The sequence below is a fragment of the Microtus ochrogaster genome, linkage group LG4, assembly GCF_000317375.1.
Source record: "Microtus ochrogaster isolate Prairie Vole_2 linkage group LG4, MicOch1.0, whole genome shotgun sequence".
NCBI classification, from domain to species: domain Eukaryota; kingdom Metazoa; phylum Chordata; class Mammalia; order Rodentia; family Cricetidae; genus Microtus; species Microtus ochrogaster.
The window spans coordinates 7014197-7036271 of NC_022030.1; the positions used below are offsets into that span (position 1 = coordinate 7014197).

The 22075-nt window shown below is 40.7% G+C and overlaps 1 protein-coding gene across 1 annotated transcript in view; it reads right to left on the reverse strand.

The window, feature by feature from the left end:
• Map3k5 (mitogen-activated protein kinase kinase kinase 5) overlaps positions 1 to 22075 on the reverse strand; it is a 206024-nt gene that overhangs the window by 102850 nt on the left and 81099 nt on the right. Inside the window, exons 4-7 of the mRNA XM_005360963.3 lie at positions 21602 to 21795; positions 20343 to 20511; positions 19230 to 19336; positions 17311 to 17481 (exon numbers count right to left, since the gene is read on the reverse strand). Of these exons, the coding sequence (XP_005361020.1) occupies positions 17311 to 17481; positions 19230 to 19336; positions 20343 to 20511; positions 21602 to 21795 (641 nt within the window). The remainder of the gene's footprint in view (positions 1 to 17310; positions 17482 to 19229; positions 19337 to 20342; positions 20512 to 21601; positions 21796 to 22075) is intronic.

Here is a 22075-nt window from a genome sequence, read left to right on the forward strand (position 1 = left end):
CTCGTCCTGCTATAAGCAGAGACACTCTGTCGATTTGAAGGTCTATTCGGGAGAAATAAAACTAGTGGGCTGCCTGGCAATTGCATAGTTGGATTGTGAAGGAGCCTCAGACGATATGGCTCAAGTCTTCCCTAGGATATGCATTGAAGGATGGGTTGGGTTTTGCAGGACTCTGGGACTGGGCATGCTGGGATGACAGAGTGAAAACTGATGCAAATGCTCAGGTGCCACTGAGTTAAAGTCTCATTAGACAAAGGAGCCTGGCATACATACATGAAAGGTATCACTCCATAAAGATATTACTAGAGTTGGGGAGATGTCTCAGCAAGCATGAGAACCTGAGTTTGGACTCCCGGCACCCACAGAAAAATCTGGGTGGGGCAGCAGTATAACCCCAGTACTAGGGAGTAGAAACAGGGAGATGTGTGGGCCTTGTTAGCCAGGCAGGTTAGGAGATCAAAGGGCTCTGTGTGCATTGAGAGACTCTGCCTAAAAAACAAGCTGGAAAAGAATTGAGGAAAACACCCTAGTGTGACCCCTAGCCTTCACACACGGACATATGCATCTGAAGGTACACATACAAACACACGAACATGCACACACACCACACACATACACACACTGAACAAACAAGAAATTTACTAAGGTTTGGAACAGAAGAATAAAGCTAAATCTCAAACCCCAAAATGCGGACAAGAAATATCCCGTGTAGACAGACTTTCCAGGCTCTCTGTCAAAAGTCAAAATGTCACAGCCAAGATAAGGACAAAACGGACAGGTTAGGTAACCCAAGCTGAACTCAGACACAATTCAACTCAGTTGCAATGGCTGACACCAGCAGCTTCTTGTCCTCCACGCTCTGTCTGAGAACACAGTGTGACCTGCGGTCCTAATTTAATTCTGGAGTGCAGGGTGCCTGGTGCAAGATGAAGCGTTGTGAATCATGGGAAGTCAGAGCAGGTGAACCACACCACTCACAAAGAGTCCACACGGGCCAGGAAGGCTGATGGCCTTGCTAGCGAGTGTGGTCTTTAAGATGTGGACTGTAAAACGATGACACAGAAGGCGAAGCGAACAGGAAAATATGAACAAAGCTAAGCAAAAGAGCAACACGGAGTTGGAGTCTACAAATATCAAACAATCTGGACCACACATACTCCACGTGTGGTAATAAAAATGTGCTTAAAAACACACTGAATACAACAGAAGAGAGCTTTGGTGAAATAAATAAATAACAAACACAAAACAGTAAATGAAGTATTTAAAATGAAGTGGAAAAAGAAATAAGAACGGAAAAAGGGAAAGGGAAAAGAAGAAGGCACAGGAGACATATGGGACCTAGTTAAAAAGCCCAGCATATGTATCCTTATATGCCCAGAAGAGAGTGCACATGTAACACAGGGAATAGCTCGAGATGGGGATACAAATATTCAAAAGCTGCTGAAAACATCAGCCCACAGACTCAGGAAGTTTAGAAAAATTCAAGAAAGATAAAATAAAACAGTCCAAATCCTGAGACCAAAAACCCACCGAGGAAAAAATACTGTTCAGTCAAAGGCCTTGCTCTGCTGCCCAGCTGCTGCCAAACTGTGGGCACAAGGGACTTTCCTGCCTCGGTGTCTCTACCGGTAGGCATCACCCCATCTGGTTCATGAGAGAAATCTTAAAACTGACCGGAGGGGAGCTACAGATACAGCTCAGTGGATGAGCCTTCATCATATATGACTGGAGTCCCGAAACAGAAGGGAAAAAAGGGGAGGGAGGGGGAAGGGAATGAAGAAAGAATAGAAAGTTGGCCAGAGAAGACTAAAGGCACAAAACCCCCAAAGAGTCAGTAAAACTGAAATCGGGATTTTGCAATCCAAATAGTAGAAGCTACAAGAAATGTTTCTCATGCAAACAATAGAAGCTAGCAGAAATGTAACTTCATAGTTAGGGCAATCAAGTAGGATCTTGGAGAAGAGCCAAAACTGGAACTCATTGCCAGTTGATCCATACCACAAAAACCACCAGAGTGTTTTCAGACCAATAAGAGTGATTCTAGGTCTATCTGAGTTGCGGAAAGAACAAATATCAAAATGGGCGAATGCATGGCTATATAAAACTCAATTAACTATAGCCTCTATTAACTATTTAAATCAAGGTTCCTTACTAGGAAAACAGTGAAATATAATTTAAGATAGCATGTATAGTTCAAGAGTCCTTTCTTGTGATGGCTAGCCTTGGTTGTCAACTTTACTACATCTAGAATTAAATAAAACACAAGTTCTAGGCTTGCCTGTGAGAAACTTCCTTCTTCTTTTTTCTTTTTCCTTTTTCCTTTTTTTTGGGGGGGTTGTTTTTCTCTGTAGCCTTGGCTGTCCCATAGACAGACAAGATCAACAACTCCAGGAATCCTTTAGAACTCCAATAGCAGATTGGGTTGGTAAGACATTCAGTTTCGTGGAATGAACAACTACTGAATTCTTCATGTTTCCATTGTGAGACACTGTTAGAATACCCAGACCACAGCTTGCACGCCACTCTCATAAAGTGTATATGTGTGTGTGTGTATACACACATATATATTCATATAATGAATACATAATATAGATATACATATATATGCACATATAAATCCATTCTATCAGTTCTTGTACTTTAGAGAGCTTGGATGGATGTAATAGTAACCATTAGGGATTAAAGGAATGTAATTAGAAATATTACTAAGGAACTAATGAGCTATTAGACAAGACAAAGTAATGCTCAATTATTTCATTAAAAATCATGCAGGCATGAAAAAAATGAACAAAGAACATGAAACAATGAACAGCAAGATAAAAAATACAAGCCCACTCTTCAGTTTCCACATTAAATGGATGTGGAATAATGGCTTAAAATACAAAGATTCCACAAACAGAACTGAACAAGGAGAGCAAAGAAAAAAAAGATACAAATATATATAATATACAAATACACACACACACACATATATATATTAAAGAGTTGCTTTAAGTATAAGGACACAGGAAGTTACAATGATGTATACAGATATGATTTTATATTAATATCTGAAATAAGCCAACTTCATACAAGAATCATTATAAGAGACAAAGACAGAAAGCAAGGCAGAGTACTTCATAGTGATAAGACTATAGTACAAAAATGTAATAGTCCTACATGCATCTATTACCATTACTTCAAAGCATACAGAACAAAAAATAATAGAACTTAGAAATTTGATGAGTCTACAATAGTAGCTGGAGATTATAAAACACTCCATGATGATCAAACACATAGAATATCAACAGATGTATGGGAGATCTGAACAGCACAGCATGCCATTTTAATCTGTGTTATCTGAGATGCTGCTCCCCATTCCTGCAGGCTTCCTTCTAGGGCAGAAAGGACCTCTAAACAGGTTTCAAAGAACAGAAATAATGCTGTGTGTTCTCTGTCCTAACTGCACCAGTAGAAATCAATAAGAAAGATCTATCTGGATACTGGACATTCCACTTCTGAAGATCACAGTAGAAATCACCCTGACATCTGCATTTGAATGGAACTATATAATAAGCCCAATATACTGACTTTTCTGGGGGAGTAGAACAACTTATACCTTTCACAGAATGTGCTGGGAAAGGAAAAAGACTGGAAAAAAAATCAATGCTCCCAGCTTCCATCTAGCAAAAAGGGCTATCTATTATCACTGAAGTAGAAGAAATGATTTTTAAAAATCAATGAAATACAAAGTAGATGTGCAACTTAAAACCCAGCGATACTGAAAGTCGATTCTTTGCAGATTTTAATAAAATGGGGAAAAGACCTAAGCAAAGAGTTCAACAGAAAATAAAAGGGTGGCAGAGAGGAGCAGGGGTGGGGAAGAAAAGAGGAAGAGAAGAGGGAAGAAGGCAAACAGGAAAAAAAGGAAGAGCATGAGAAGAAAAAATCCTGCTATTGTAAAGGAACAAAAAGGACAGAATTACAGGTATAATGTATTAGAGTGTGTGAGTGTGTGTGTGTGTGTATGTGTGTGTGTGTGTGTGTGTGTACTCATATTAAAAAGACTCAAAACATACTCCTCAGTGGACAACACCATGTCACTGGACATGACAGATGTGGGTACAATGAAAATATTTCTTGAAATCCAAATTTTAACATGGTACAAAAGAAAAGGAAGCCCTCATCCTGTATGCTTCAGAATATGAACTAATGACGAGAGGGTCTACTCTATCCCCCGGCTAGAATGTGAACCTCAGGCTAGCAGAGACTTTGCCATTCCAGCTGCCAGGGAGTCCCCAGGCCCTGAATCAATGCCGGTAACTACACTCAACATACAATGAAGGACCAGAGGTAACGAGTGATGAACACAGCAGGTCATACGACATACAGATCTGTTGGTGTCTGCTACTGCTCTCGGTCCCCGTTTGCATACACCACATGGCCATGAACTCCATCCTAGGAGAGCATTAGTGGTTTGCCCATACCTTCCCTGTGCCACAGTTTAATATAGTTGGAATTTATCATCTAATGCATATACTGAGGACATTATTAATAAAGAATTTATTTTCCCTGTATAACACCTTTAACAGGAAGTTAATGTATAGCTAGGGAAGGTTTAGTTTCTTCTAAAGAATATGTATATGATTCTTGTTACTAAAAAGTTTATTGATTAGAAATATCAGTCATATAAACATGTATAAAACTATTGTGAGCATTTTTATTTTTGTATTCTTTTTTTCCCCGATGTAAATTTTCTCTATATACATATTATATATGTATAATATGTATATACTATATATGAATTTTTTTAAATTTTAATAAATTTGATAATTTCATATACTTATAAAGTGATTTAACAACTATAATCCAGTCCCCTTTAGTTTTTTTTCCCTCTAGTTTTCTTCCATCCTGAAAAACTACCTCCAGCCTCCTTCCCATCCTTGTGAACCCCCTCCCTACAATTCCCTTCCAAACCTTCATTCTTTTTGAGATCCACTGTGTTTGCGTTTATTTCAAGATTCACACTTGGTAAAAGTACACACAGATGCTAAACTAACGAAATGATTTTAGCTGAAGCCGAGTCATTTTAAAGTAAGCAAACTGTGGCAGCAAACTTCTTGACAGTCCAAACTCACGTCTACGTCAGATTTCTGTCATCCACTCTGCTCTCCCTCTGAGACTCAACCTAAAGGACAGCCAGCCACTGGAGGAATGGCCAGGATAAAATGCTAGCATCATAACCACAAATGATTCCTGCAGTTTGGAATGCAAATCCAACAAAGACATGCACCAAACCTAGGAGCCTGAGCTAGGAGCTGTAGGAGCTGGTCTTGCTACAGAGAATGCTATTAGTACTAATATAACAGCTCCTGTGATGTGGTCTACCAGAGAAACCTGTGGTGAACACCAAACTACTAAGAGAAAGTACAAAAGTCGCAGCCTCTGATTATGGAGTTCTTACTAGGTAGTGAGTGACACTTGGGGTCCACTATTTAGAGCACTGACAACTGTTTGAGCCCAGGGGGCGTTCCCAACAATAAGGAAACTGGAGCACAGAAATAGCAAGTCATGCAGTGTAGAAGTGGTCAAGTTCCTACTTGACCTTGTTCTGCTGGATTCCAAAGCCTGAGCCTTCTTCCCTAGCATTGTCTGCCCTCAGTCTGTATTTTAAAAATTATTTTAGTTGCTTTTCATCTCATTTTTTTGGTGTATACCTGTGCGTGCACATGTTGCGTCCTGAGGTCAATGACAAGTGTCCCTTAAGACATGATGAGACAGGGTATCTCGCTGAACCTGAGGCTCACTAACCCAGCTAGTATGGCTGAACAGAAAGCTCCAGGAAATCGCCTGTGTTTACCTCCTGATTGCCACTGTGTCTGGTTTTCAGGAGGGAACTGGGGATCTGAACTTAGGTCCTCATGCTTATGTGGCAAGCATTCTATAGTCAGGGCCACCTCCTTTGTTTCTTTTATTTCACAAAGTAAAACAGAGGCAAGTTGGACAGAAAAACATAAAACACACAAAATCAGAGAGAACTACGATAAAGTTTGTATCTTCTAATGATAGTAATATATTCTAGGAAAACATATTGTCTCAACATATGCAGTCAGTCAGTTCTATTAGGCCAAAAACTAACATTTAAGAAAAAGTTGCTACAGCAATACTACTAAAATATACCCATAGAATACACCAAAGAAGAAGTTTTACATTGCTAAAATCTTTACAATCTAATTAGCAGGAGGATAAATGAACGTACCTTTATGTACAGAAATCTACAGTGGTGAGCAGTAAAAAATTATCAAGAAAGAACTAAAATGAGCCAGGAGTAATGTTAAAGTAGAGGAAACTTCCGCCACAGCATCAGCTGTCAGCAGGTCACAAACTTGGTGACCTAAGAAGAGGGCCCCTCAACTAAAGAATTGCCTAGACCAGATGGGCCAGTGGGCATGTCCATGAGGCTTCTCTGTAATGGCTAATTGATGCAGAGGACCCAGCCCACTCTGGGAGGCACCATCCCTAGGCAGGTGGTCCTAGGCTGTGTGAGAAGCAAGCTGAGCAAGGGGGGGGGGGAGCCAGCCAGGAAGCAACATTCCTCTGTGGAAGCAACATTCCTCTGTGGCTTCTGCTTCCTTCAGTTCCCACCTCCGGTTTCCTCCTTGACTTCCTAAGTCAGCTTTCCTCAGTGATGGACCCTTTGCTCCTCAAGGCAGCTTTTGCTCACATAAAATCACAGCAACAGAAACCAAATCAAGGCAACTTCATCTGGGGGGAAAACCGTACCGTTCACATGGTAAGAGAATTCCAACAATATTTGAATAATAGCATGAAGTTACTTCCATTCCTATCTCTTTTTATGTTTTAGAACTAAATATATGTTGAAAGGGAGCCAATACGTTGTAATACGTTCAGTTCAGTATTGTATTTGAGAAGAGATATTTTGCATCTACATGTAGTTGTATCGTAATTACATTTAAAACAAATCACTTCTAATTCATGCTTTCAATGTAATGGAATTTGTGCAAAACCTTCCTCTGATTAACACCACTGGTAAAGCCCTGACTGTAAAGTGAGTCCCATGCAGGCTGGCATCTTGGTTGAGATGGGCAAGTACCCACAGAGTACAAGAAGTGTTCTCAACTTGCTCATTTCCAGCTGGAGAGTGCCTGCATCCCAGCCAGGAGGAACTGGACTCAGGTCCCATTTAGCTGTCCCTCTCTTCCTCCGTGAATTAACAGCTGTGATTCTGCTGGTGCCACCTGGGTCATGAGATTAGAATCTCACGCTCCTTCCTGCCTCTAGAGAGACCTCTGAAATTACCACCCATGAAATTTTCAAAGGCAAAGCAAAACAGCTTGTGTAGGAAATGAGTGTCGCCTCCCCTGCCACCGTGACCTGCGACCAGGGGACGGCCCTCACTCTAATTCCAACTACTTATACACTCGTTCCTCACAGCAGAAATTTCAGAGGAAGAATTTTAAAAGCCCCCAACAATGCTTCTTCCATTCATTTATACAAAATCTTTTTTTTCCTGAAAAGAGAAAAACGATGCTGTTTCATAATCTGCTTTGTAATTTGATATGTCATGATAAATGTCACCAGAAACATTTTTCTAAAGCCACAATTTTCTTCTGAGTATGCACATCCAAAAGAACTGAAGTTGAGATCTCTGGGGAGATATCTGTATATTAATATTCATAGAAGCATTGTTTACAATGTGAAAAGATAGAAGCGCCAACATGTTTGGAGACGGAGGGACAAAATGTGGCATATATATAAATATATATGTAGGAGTCTGCCTTTAAAAGGGAAGGAATGCTGGCACAGGCTATCACATGCATAAACTTTGTAAATATTATGCTAAGTCAGTTACCATAATCGCAAAGCAAATATGAGGTACCTCCAATAGCTTCACAAAAACAGGAAGTAGTATTGTGATTCCCAGGGGCTCAGATTAGGGAGGAGAGGAAGCTATTTAAAGGGTGCAGAATTTCAGATTTATAAGATGGAGAGAGGTCTGGTGTGGGAGGTCCTTCTGTTTATGTGTTGCTTTTATTAGTTAACGCATAAAGAAACTGCTTTGGACCTATAGCAGGGTAGAACAGAGGTGGGGGGAACTAAACAGAATGCTGGGAGAAAGAAGGTGGAGTCATGGAGAAGCCATGGAGCTGCCGCCAGGGTCAGACATGCTGAATCTTTGCCAGTAAGCCACAGTCACGTGGCGTGGTGATACACAGATTAATAGAGATGGGTTAGTTTAGGATATAAGAGTTAGCCAGAAATACACTTAAGCCATTGGCCAAACAGTATCACAAATAATATGGTTTCCTTGTGGTTATTTTGGAGCTGAGCAGCTGGGAACAAACAAGCAACCTTCCTACAACAGAGGTCTGTAGACAGGTGGGGCTGAAAAGACACACAACAGTACGAATGTGCTCAATGCTGGTGAACTGTATTCTCAAAACTGGTTAGAGTGGTCAATTTCTTTTAAGGTATATTTTGTATCACCACTGTCAAAACAAACAACACACACACACACATACAATAACCCCACAACCTTGAATGAATGCATTTCACCTTATTGAGATGCTATCCTTCATTTTAAACAATTCCTTTTTGTTAGCATTTAGGTTTCTTATTTCTTGTTACCACAAATTCACTGTAGTGGATGTCACTGTAAGTAAATCTGCTGTGTCTTTAGGATAGGTTCCAAATGACATAACTGCATCAAAGAACATGAATAATTCCAGAGCTCTATATTCACAATGCCAACTGCATCCCAGAAAGATTCTGTCAATTTCTATTCCCAAGATCAGTGCAGAAGTAACTTTCATAGCGTGCCTTTGTCAAAATATTCCGGTCTCTTTGCCCCTTTGCCAAGAGATAATGAAAACAAAAGGTTGATTGTTTTGATCCTCCAACAATTATTGACGTCAAAGAGGCCGCTATTATAAATTGGCGAGTACAACAATTGCATTATGGTTATAGACGATAGCTGTGGTTGTTCCTACTCAAGAAATAGCAAAATGCTTAGGCCAGCCACCCAGGGCTTCTGGTGTGAGAAGTTATTTTCTGCACTTCACTCGCAAATCTGCCACATCCCAGTCCCACTTGAGCAGAACAACTTCACTGGAAAGAATATAGCTGATAAAAAATATACATCAAGCAAAGATTAATGCCAGATGCATAAATCCCAATAGTTACATAAGAAACACAAAACTATGGTAATACAAGTTCTTCCAAAGTTATCAGTCCTATAGCTATGTCATCTAGTGAGCGTGAATTAGATGAAATCCCAAACAGCTCAAATGTATGCTCAAAGACACAAACCAGACAGTGTTCTAGGCTGGTTATGCCACAGAACAACTAAGTGTGACCATTTCAATTCTTTCTTTATAGATAAGGTCTTAAAGGAGGCCTGGTACCTCTCTGGTGTGGTAATCTGTCCTTATTTCTCATAAGTAGTGTAGACAAATCGGGTAGACAGAAGGACTGCTTGCATTGGTTATACACAATTACCACAGCATAGTAGCTAAGAACTTGAGTTCCCATGGATTTTGATCCTTAGGTGTCTTACATCTAATTCCCCATGAATGCCAGGACATGAACGTAGTAGCATGATTCCAGCAAACCTCCAGGGCTTCAATGAGCTAAATAACTGAGCCAATGACCATGAAAAACATGTTAAGCAATCTTTTCTTGAGTGTTTCAGTCACCATTGGAATGAATATATGGATTCATTCCAACCTTATCCTTTGGGTAGCATCACATTCAAAAACCGAAGTCCATTATAATGACAAATCATATTGTGAAAAATTAATAAAACAAAAATATCCTTTTTTTCTGATTTTGTATTTTTACATTCTGAATCCCCAACTAAAACCCTCAGAAATCAGCTGTGCACTGGAGTGTCCCCAGGGCAGTAAAAGATGCCATGCACAGCTCAACTTGCATCAGGGGATATGCACAGACGAGGATGGAACTTTCACCTTCCACCATGAGGCAGGAACACTGGATTTATTAACAATAGTTAAAACAGGACTTGTAAGAAAGGGCACTATGAATCACAGTTGTTGAACAACTGCCTGGGGGCCTTTTCTGTTGAGTCGAAGCAATTGTCCTTAAACTTTCTATGGAGCATGGATCACAGTTTCTCCAAACAAACATGGAATGATTCAATCCATGACTCAAGACTTGAGGAACTGACTGCTTGCTATGACACTGCATTTTTTTTTTTTACCCCCCACACCTGCAGTGGACACGCAAAGACAGAGATGATTATGACTCAAGAAAGAAGGTCAGTGGAGACATCAGGTTGGGATGGAGGCCCCAGGGCAGGCGTGATGCTGGACACTTCTGAAGAGGTACTCGGTAAACCCAGCAGCATCTTTTAATGTCAGCACCCCAGTGAGGTAGCTTTCATTCTCAGCTCTAACCGAAAGTGAGGCATGGGTCCGTGCTAGCGAGAAAAGGGCATGCCCTTCAAGATGGATTGAAACAGTAAGAAAATGCAACAGCTAAACAGTGTACAAGCATTAAAAAATAAATCCATTTAAGACGGGGCCAGTCTGAGTGTCTAAGAAGATAAACTAATATGACAGCTCTCGAGGTAAGTTATGGGCAGGCTCCCTGGTGAAGTGACATTTTTCCCATTACTAAATAAATCAATACAAGACACGTGATCAACTCCTAAGGTCTCCTATTGAGTCTGCTGAATAGCAGCTGTTCCTATTCTTACTAGAAAACTCAGAGGTAGCTTAGAATGAAATCATAAGAACAAAGACATTTTTGGCTGGCCCTCAAGACCTTGATAACAAAGACAGTTGATCTTGGGCTAAACAAAAATTGTGAAAAAGGAACGGGCAAAACTGAAACCAAACCAAAAGAAGACAGAAAAATCTCTGCTTTCCTTAAGTAAACTTAAGACAACCTTGACTTATCTCTCAGTAGTTCAAAACTCCTGTTTTCAAAAGAGGAAAGAAATGCTTCAACTGTCCCTGTGACTGATGCGTTTGAATTCAGAGACCATGAAAACCAGGTGTGTGGGATCGTTATTGGCACACCATCGCTACCATAGTCAAGCATTCATTCTGGGCACAAAACTCCTCAAACAGCAGCTTCTAATCCCCCTACCGTGACAAATATTTTAATGTATAAATCTCACAATAATAAATATGCTGCATAAATGTCACTCCTTTGTTACAGGAGATGGAAAAAAATTGGTCAAGGGACACAACTAAACTCTTTGCGTTGTAGGAATCACTTGAGTACAAACTCAAAATTTCAAACCACAGCTTCCTGTGAAGGATCTAGGAAACCACTGTCCCATTAGTTTTATGTTTGGCTTTCGAACCATTGCTGTGTTTAAGGGCTCCCTCTAAGGTAGTGGGATGGCATGAACTTTAAATGTGACTATCTCAGCTTCCCATATTAACAATGTGTTATTGGCTATCAATTAGAACCTCCTGAAGAGTCGACTTCCTTTAACATACAGAGGCAGAGACTTACCCATATAGTTGTACCCAGAAAAATATACATTAATTGGTGAATATTTTAGGAACAGTAAGAAGTGCAAAAGGACATTATAAGCTGTGCTTTGATATAGCCACCATTCAGTTGTGAAACGAAATATATTAAATATACTTAAAATTGCACACGAATCACTACCAGATCTCACTCAACTCCTCCTTCTCTACTGGGAGTTACCCATCCATGTATCTATACCGACTCTACATTTGCATGACATTAAAAATTTCTATAAATAACACCTGAAAAATTTCCACTTGCACGGCCTCATTCAAGCACTCTACCACTGAGCTACACACCAATCTCATCTCTGTTCAAGTTTTAAAAAGACTTTCTAAGTCACAACATTCTCTAAGTGTATATACCTGCTGTGTCTAGAGTCGACAAATTGCTAACTTCTCTGGGTAATAGCAGCATCTCCATCTTCATGTTTGAGAGAACCATCAGTGGGCACATTTCCTCTGTTGACCTTCCTTTTCTTCCAGCACTTTCCAATGCCATTCCACCATCTTCTGGCTTCCTTTGATGAGAACTAGCCCTCTCCTTTAAAGAATGTAGCCCCTCTTAGTTTATACTCAGGACATTTTCTTGCATTTCTGACTTTTAACACTTTACTATGATGTGTCAATAGAAGCTTTCCTTTGTTTAGTCTGTGAGTGTCTTGCTGGGCCGTCTAAACTTCTGGGGTGAAGATGTATTCACTTGATCAAACTGGAGTAGCCATCAGTCAATAATGCTTCAAGTCATTTTCCTCCTTGACCTTCAAATTCAAAGTTGTATAAGATGCAGCGAGGCTGTCTTCACAGGTCATTAAGACTATTAATTTCTATCTCAATCTTTTTCTTCCCTCTGCTCTAATCTGATTTTGAATAACTTCTTAAGGCTACTGACCTTTTCTTATATTATAGTTGACCTATGTGCTGTGAGTCCTAACCTGTGATATTTAACTTCTAATATGCTATTTTTCAGCTCTAGAATCTTTTCAATTATATTCTTTAATATTTTATCATTGTTTTTATGTCTTTGTCTTCTGACAGTTCCAAAGCCTATCTTGCCCACAGCTTGGTTTCCTTCCTTCCTTCTTCCCTTCTTCCTCCCTCCTCCTTCCCTCCCTCCCTCCATCTAAGATGGGGTCTCATGTAGCCTAGGCAGGTCCCAAACTCTCTGTGTAGCTAAGACTTACATTGAATTCCTGATCCTTCTGTCTATGCTTCCTGAGTATTGGGATTATGGGCATGTATCCATTACCATGATCAACCCCATGGATGTGTTTCTATGCTTGGCTTTTCTGTTGATCATGGATCATACTTTTCTTCTTCCTCACATCTCCAGTAACTTTTCATGGAGAAATAGATACAGTGAATATGTTGCAGAGTCTGGATTCTCTTTTTTTCTTAAGAGTCTGGTTATGTCTTCGTCACTGTTCTCTTGCTGTGAAGAGACATCGTGACCAAGGCAGCTCTTATAAAAGAAAGCATTTAATTGGGGCTTGCTTACAGGTTAGTACATGATCATCATGAAGGGGAGGAGACAGGCATGGTACTGGAGCAATCATTGAGACCTTTGCATACTGATCCATAGACAGTAGGCAAGGCAGCTTGGGGCAGGGCCGAATGGGCCTAGCATGGGCTTTTAAAACCTCAAAACCCACTCCCAGTGATAGACTTCCTCCAACAAGGCCACACCCAATCCTAATCTTTCTCAAACATTTCCATCCCTGGTGACTAAGCATTTAAGTATATGAGTCTAAGGGGACATAGACTCACTGGCCCCATAGGCTTGTAGCCAAATCATAATGCAAAATCCATTTAGTTTAACTTTAAAAGTTCCCACAGTCTTTCAATATCAACACTGTTCAAAAGACCAAAGTCTCTTCTGAGAATCAAGGCAGTCTCTTAACTGTAACCCGCTGTAAAATCAAAGAGCAGATCACCTAACACACAAAGGCACAGAATATACATTACCATGACAACAGAGAGTGAATGGAACACAGTGACGAAATGCTGGACCAAAGCAAGATGAAACCCAGCAGGGTAAATTCCAAATTCTATATTAGATGACTCTTCCTCATCTCCTTCCAGCTTTTTTGACTGCAACACATTTCCCTCTTTTGGGATGGTTCCATGTCCTGTCAGCAGCTTTCCTTGGCAGGTATCCCAGGGATCTGGTATCCCCAATACATTGGGATCTCCAAGACAATCCAGGCTTTACCTTCACAGCTTCCTGCAACAGCCTCTCCAGGCAACCATGCAGGAACTCCCCTGACACACATCTGACCTCAGTGGCTTTCCTCAATGGGTGGAGGATGTTCACAATCCTTTTATTCCTTCATCCTCCTTGACTCTAAAGCCAAAAAAACATGGCCAGAGATGCCAAATTCTGCTTGCTAGAGAACCCTGCCCCACTCCTTGAACACATTTATATAAGCCTGCCTTTGTTTGAGCCCAGGAAATCCCTCAGACCTTTTCCTTTCATGGGTTGCAGAATTAATTGGATGGGGTCTTGCCCTGAGGTCATCACTCCCTTACTCCCATTTAGCATCAGGCTTTTCTTTTTCATCTGTTCATTTCCTTGAACACAAGACTTGGCTCCAACATTACATTTCCTGGTGCTCTTTTTCTCCTCAAACTGTACATTTTGTATTTCTCTTTGCCTCACTTGTTCCTTTCCATTGTGGAGCTATATAAGGGTGATCAAAACTACATGACAGTGGCTGGGCGGTGGTGGCACACGCCTTTAATCCCAGCACTCAGGAGGCAGAGGCAGGCAGATCTCTGTGAGTTAGAGGTCAGCCTGGTCTACAAGAGCTAGTTCCAGGACAGGAACAAAAGCTTCGGAGAAACCCTGTCTCGAAAATTAAAAAACAAAAACAAAAAACAAAAAAAACCCCTACATGACAGTCAATACTAGACTGTCTTGAGATCGCCTCTGCCAACGACAATAATCTACATAATAATCTAAATAATCTAAAAACTCAGGCATACTTTTAGAACAAGGGCAAAAAGCAGTTACATTCTTTGCCAAAATATCATTAGAGTACTCTCTAGGTTAGCTGCTAATATGCATCTCCTCTGAAACCTCTTAAGCCGGGCCTGTATACTACAAATCACCATCAGCACTACTGTCTTCCATGCTCCTACTAAGATGGCCCATTACGTTCCCCCTTAAAGCATTCAACCATTTTTCTAGCCCCAAGTCCCAAATTCACATTCCTCCAACAACAATATGGTCAGCAATACCCTAGTCCCTGGTACCAACTTTTGTCTTAGTTGCTGTTTTATTGCTGTGAAGAAACACCATGACCAAGGCAAGTCTTATAAAAGAAAGCATTTAACTGGGGGCTTGCTTATAATCTTAGAGATTTAGTCCATGATCATCATGGCAGAAAGCAGACAGCCATGGTATTAGACTAATAGCTGAGAGCTTTTTATACTGATCCATAGACAGCAGGCAGAAACAGGGAAAGATAGGGGAAAAAAGAAAGGAAGGAAGGAAGAGAGGGAGGGAGGGACAGAGAGAGAGAGAGAGAGAGAGAGAGAGAGAGAGAGAGAGAGAGAGAGAGAGAGAGAGAGAACACGCGTGCAAAGCCTGGTGTAGCCTTTGGAAACTTCAAAGCATATCCTCAGTGATGTACTTCCTCCAACATGACCACGTCTATTCTGACAAGGCCACACTTCCTAATCCTGATCCTTCTCAAACAGTTCCTCTCCTGGTAACTAAGCATTCAAACACCAAGCCTATGGGGGCTATTCTCACACAAATCACCATAGGCAATGAGAGGCAAATAAAGTACTGTTGATGTTTCTTAGCATACGGAGGCTTGGTTTTAGTTTTATTTGCACAGTTCTGTGATAATCTAAATTACTGTACTCCCTCCATCCTAAGGCTTGACGTTTTAGAGTTTCAATCGAGAGTTTGAGATTCTCCAACCCAGTGACTTCAAACTCAAACCTCTGTCCCTGCTGCAGCCAGCAGCTGCTGACACATCTGTGCAGCTCTGTAACTTTCCAGCTACCATGTTACTCTAAGGCTCTTTCAGTTTCACTCTGTGCACAGGTATCCAGAGTTCAGCCAAGTAGTTCACATGCAAATTCTGATTCTCCTCGCTCTGTGGCATGTTCAGAACCCAAGGGTTACTTCTCAGCACTCTGGCCACCAAACATCAACTCTTTAGGCCATTAAGACTATGGTTTTCTGTTTGAGTTCCAACTGTCCCATGCCCTGCAGTCCAGAGAGGGTACTGGGGGAAGCTCTCGAGGTTCTGGCTCTCTGGTCTGGCTCCACTGCTTTCTAACTTTCCCCAACAGTTATAATGGTCGTCAGCAGGAAGATCAGCAGAACAGAAGCCACCCAGTCCCTCCCCAAAGCCATGACTCTAAGGAGCAGCGGCACACGTTAACACAGTCTGTCCTCCAGAATCTTTCCCTCTCTGCTCCTGTTTGGGGATTTCCTTGCTTGTCTGTTTAGTATTTTGAAGCCTTCTTTAAGAAATTCATTCCTAACACAGAGTTATAAGCATAATTTACAGATTTTATGCTAAAAGTATTTTCCTTAGCACATTTTTTGGTATGTGTTTGTTTGGATATTTTGATTCACTGAGAATTAAATTTATGCACAGAGCTTAAGGAAGAGGTCCTGGGCTGGGTTGTAGCTTAGATTTGCCTAGCATATGTAAGGCCCTGGATTTGATCCCTCCCTACCACCAGAAAAAAATAAAATAAAGTAATGTAGAAAATAAAATAGAGAGGCAACTTTATTTGCTTTCCTGGAGAGATCAACACATTTCCTAGTACCACTACTGAAAAGCCATTTCTTCCTCCGGTTCATGAGCTTCCCATACCCTGTTATAAATATAGTCTCGTGGATATAAACCATTCCGTTCCAGCGTCTCATCTACCCAGACTTCAGCTGCACTACAATCTCATTATTTTCGTTTTATAGTGAGCTTTATCGTCTGATATAGCAAATCCCGCCATCTGTTCTCCAAAATTGCTTTGCCTATTTTCTTGGCCCTTTATTCTTTTAAATAAACTTTAGAAATCAAATCACACAATAAACTGTAGTAAGGAGCTGCGGGTTGCATTCTGCCACCCAGCTCCCGCCACTGGCTAGCTTTACCTGAAATAACAACACACAAATTGTATTCATTTAAACACTGCTTGGTCCATTAGCTCTAGCCCTTACTGGCTAATTCTGATATCCCAATCAACCCATTTCTAATAAACTGTGTAGTACCGGTCTTACCGGGAAATATTCAGCATGTCTGACCTGGCGGCTTGCTTCATTGCGTGCATCTGCCAGGGAGAGCGGAGCATGGCCTCTGACTGAGGCGTCTACCTCACTTCCTCTTCCTCCCAGCATTCTGTTCTGTTTACTCCTCCCACCTATGTTCTAAACTATGAGGGCCAGCCAAGCAGTTTCTTTATTTTTTTAACCAATGACCTTCCTCCATCAATAAACCCTGCTGGAACAATTAAAATCCTTAAAATATTAAGTTTGCTTATGCACATACTTGTATGCCTTCTCTACTCCTTCAAGTCTCTGGATGCTTTTCTATATTCTTCTCACGAAATGGTATTTTGCTTTTCATAGCATACGCTTCAAATCAAATGACATTTTGATATGGGAGAGTCTTCTGTTATGCAAACTTACCCTTCCATGTTAAATCGATTTTATAAAAATTATGCACCAAAGTTCAAATCCCTTTAAGGACAGAAGGAAATGCTTTTGCCCCATCACCTGCACACAGTTGTGAGCACCATGGACTCTGGGAGTGAGCAGACTGTTCCCCTCCTCCAGTCTTACCAGGATGCTCCATGGTCCCTGCTTTCAGTGTCAGTGAAGTTGGAATCCAAAAACATGTCTTTGTAGATTCGGCCAACAAGGCAATACATATCTGAAGCAACTTGCCCTTCCCTCTGTACCATGGGGATCATGATGTCAAGAGCTTTGGCTCTGTCTCCCGGGAGATTTCTCCTAAAGTAGAGAACACGGTTTCCACAGAGATCACAAAAGCAATTACAGACCAATTGCCTTTTAAAAATTCTATTTTATGTATTGATTCACATCAGTAAAGTCTGGCAGAAAAAACACTGAGATTCTGAGATTCCTCTATGGACCTTGCCTTCATCTTTCCTATCCTAATGCATATCTACTGGGTCTATCAAGGATCTCTTGGCAGTTGCTTTTCTGATCAACATGATAGACTTGTACTTACCCATCCAGAATCCTAATCTCACTGTCACCTAGAAGCAGGTTTGAGTTGGTGGAGTATTAAGTGTGACCCCTGTGACCAACTACTTCAAAGAGAAACTCTTGACATTAGTTTTCAAAGGCTTTTGTTCCAAAACAGTGAGCAAATTAATTCACAGATGATACCCAAATTCAAATCCATCCAATGGCTGATTGATTCCTGCACGTGGCCAAGCCTCTAAGGAAGCTGCTTTATGTAGTTCGTGTGGTACTGGACTTGAACATGAGGCCTCAGGCATGCTAGACACACACTCTACCACTGAGCTATGTCCCAAGTCTTTTTTTATATTATTTTTATTTTGACACAGGAACTCACTGAGTTACAGAGACTGGCCTTGAGGTTCATGGAGTTTGTTTTTAAGTAATAGGTGTATATAATTCTCAAAATCATACTTTACATTTCTTCAACGATGAAAATATTATGCTAATAAAAACAATAAGTTGCAAAAGGCCATCAACAATATAATATGATTCCACTCATGTGAAAGATTTAAAAGAGCTATTATTGAGATAGAAGGGGGAATTAGTGGTTACCATGGGCAAGAGGATCTGGGGTGTGGAGAGAGGGTATCTGTTAATGGATAGGTTTCCTTGTAGGGTGAAAAAATTCTATAATTTGTAGGAATGATCTATAACTCAATAAATATACTAAAATCAAAGATATATGACATTTTAAATGAATAAGTTATATGGCATATAAGATACATCTCAAATTAAATTATCATACATATCAAAAAAAGTCATCATATGTATTCTCAGAATCTCAACACTGTTTCAAATCCTTTGTTCACAAAATCCCTCTTTACCGTCTGTATAAAACACATTGATCTCAGAACACTGCTTTATACAAATAAGCTTTTCATTCTATTGGATTTTAGAAAGAGAAACAAAAAAACACATAGAAGTAAAATTCTAAGGGAAGTCATAGAATTTTTCTCTTTGTTACATGAAATACCACTCCATTATATAAGGACTTGAACATCCTTGGATTTGGGTTTCTTTAAAAGGTTTTAGAACCAATTCCCAACAAATACCCAAGGATAAGTATATTTGCTTAAAAGTAGTGTCATATCAGTAAGATATCGATGTTTTAAGACTATAAATACCAAACACGAACTTTGTCCGAGAAAAAAATGATAACAAATTAAAATCTAGTAACACAGAGAGAGAAAAAAGACACACACACACACATACACACACACAGAGATTCGGAACAGGCATGGTCTTATAGGCTGGTAATATCAACACTTAAAAAACCAAAGCAGGAGGACCAAAAGTTCAAGATTAGTCTGAGAGATACAATGAAACTCTGGCCCCAAAACACAAACAGAAATCAGAAGGTATACCTTTAGTATGGCACGTGGCTAAGGTAGACACAGTACAACGTTCTAGCTGGAAGCTGCTGGGAGGTTGTAGGACCCCGTAAAGAGTACGGGCATCTCGTCAGTCCACCCCAGGAGGGAGTATCTCACCTGTTCAGGGCAAATGCGTAATGAAACTTGACATGGTGATGAGAGGCCAGATCGAAGGTCGGTAATTTCTCTAGTGTCTCTACCAGCTTCACAATAGAGTCGTAGTCCTTTCAACAAAAGAACAGCACAGCATTAAGCCATGAGGAGAAACTTCCAAATGCCTCTGACAGCCAGGCATCTGAAGCTGAGAAAGGGGATTAAACGCAAAGTTAGAATCTGCTGAGACCTTTGAAAACCCAAGAAGCAACTGTGGTGTTTCTCCTAAGAAGTTCCTATTATACAGATGTAAGCATGAAAAAATACAGTTACGATCTCTGACAAAACCCAAAGAAACAAACAAACAAACCGCAGAAACATGACTGCTCTTTTCACACAGCCAGACTCTGGGTCTGCAGGCGTCCACTTTAAGGGCCAGGGAGCAACTGACCGAACTTCTGCTGAAAGTAGCAAAATGATTTCATCTCCTGTGAGGGAGTTCCTCCTGCCACAGGCTCCGGGTTGCCACAGTTCTCCAAGTACTGAGCCTCTCTCTTGGATGAAGTTTCACATGGGTTCGAGAGGCGAGATATGGGAATGAGAAACCTGGAGTACAGCACATTCTTCTCTGAGAGTTTTACCCTACTTTCCAGATCTTAAAGAAATCTAGGAGGTAGCAATAGAGATGATACAGTGTGTCGGTGTGCCATGTTACAGGATCTGTCGTGTTATACAGCGAATCAGTTGCATCTTTCTTGTTCCTGGAACTGTCAATTTTCAGTGGCATAATTTCAGGCAGTAAAAGATACATTCCGAAAGCGGTAAGAATGTCTGCTGTTTGCCAGAACAAAGCTCTCATTGGCTGACTGACAGGTGTGCCCGAGGCTCACAGCGGAGAACTAAGCCTCCATGAGCTGGATATGTGAACAATTCTGAGGAGTAAATGAGTATGTCATAGGCCCCGGTAGTTCCCATGTGTGAGTCTCTTCCATGCATCATGAAATCACACGGTGGAAACTTACCAATCGGCTCCACGCAGCAACGACGTGAATTACCTATTAGCTGGCTGAAATCCAACACCAGCATCCCTTCCTCCCCCAGCACGCTACCCAAGAGACACTTCGAGCATCTTCTCACCTGGATATCTCGGTAGGAAAGCAACAGGTTGATGACTATGTCTGCCGTCAAAACTTCAATATTGTCCACTCGCTGCCGAATCCTTGCCAATTCTGCCGCCAATTCTTTACCAGTGAATAGGTTCCGAGCTTTCCTGATATCATTGAGTATAGATTCCCGGAAGTATTGGCTGGTGGAAAACCACACATTTCAAAGAGTTAACTCTAGCAAACAATTCAGTGAGAAACAGTATTTTTTTTATAAGGAAAAATACAATATTTGTCCATAAGTATTTTTAGCTCATTAATATGTACCAAAGGAACACCTAACATATTTGGCATTATTAAGACATTTGGGAGATGGGAGGCCATGTATTCTTCTCAATTTCTGCCATATTTCAAAAACTGTCCAAACCTTATTTTTCATCTTGTTATTTTGAATGGAAATTATCCCAAATAAATTAGATATGCCTATGATTTGAATATAAGTTTGCCTTTCTGGCTCAGTATCATTATCCACTAACAGAAACAGCTGATTCTTCTTTTTAATATATATATATATATATATATATATATATATATATTTGCTAGGCATGGTGGCACATGAGTTTGAGACTGCATAGAAAGGTCTAGGCCAGCCAGAGGTATATTGTCTCAAAAAATTATTTTCCATTTTCTACTTATTACCCATAGGTGTGCATCTGTGTTTGCCATGTCATGGGTGTGGTGGTTAGAGTCACCCTCTCCCACCATCTGAGCTCTGGGAACTGAACTCAGGTTGTCGGGATTGGCAGCGAGTACCTGCTGAGCTAAATCACTGGCCAGAAGATTATTCCTAACTAAACTATGTTCTCAGCAATTTTTACAGAGTTCTGACCCTTAAATTAAAAGTCCCTGGACATTTGTTCTGATGCAACCATAACAGATTATCTCTCTCTACTCTCATCTGCCTGCCTGCCTGTCTGTCTATCTATCTACCTATCTATCGTCTATCTATCTATCTATCTATCTATCTATCTATCTATCTATCTATCTATCTATCCATCCATCAATCAGTTTGTCTTTACTATAAAACAATTTATAGATTGGGAGCCAACTTGTTTATGAACCAAGTAAATGACATTTAACTTAGGAACTAAAACCACACCCATTCTTTTTTTCCACCAAGAGGCTACTGCGCATGGTTTCCTGGCTGTTAACTAGGAACACGTGACAAGATACACAGGGAAACGAGGCAGACTAACGCTGCACGGTCATCACCCAGCATGAGCACAGTGTTACCTGGAACTGGCCTGTGCCACCTTCAGAAGCTGAACAAAACGATCCACGAGAGGCAGGCAGATGGGCCCCAGCAAGAGCTCCAAGTTGGGCTGCATGAGCTCCGTCAGGCCCTTCATGAGGCTGCTGTCACAGCAGTAGACCTTGTTATGTGGTGTCACCATGTAAGGGACGAAGGTATAGTTCCCAGTGCACATCTGTGGAGACAGGGACACCAGGCAATAGACCTTGTCTATGGACAGCACATTGACGAAAAAGTGCCAGGTCACATTTCAGTGACTAAAATTTCTATTTTAAATAATAATTCTGAGTGCAACGGGAAGCAGAAAAGATTCGTTTCTTATTTATGACCCATGAAAATAGAATTTTTCCAGTTTCCTTAATTGCTTACTTCAGTATAATTAGGACTTACACATGATAAAGTATCCTTTATCAACCATTAAATATGTATTACTTGCTGGGTGGTGGTGGTGCACG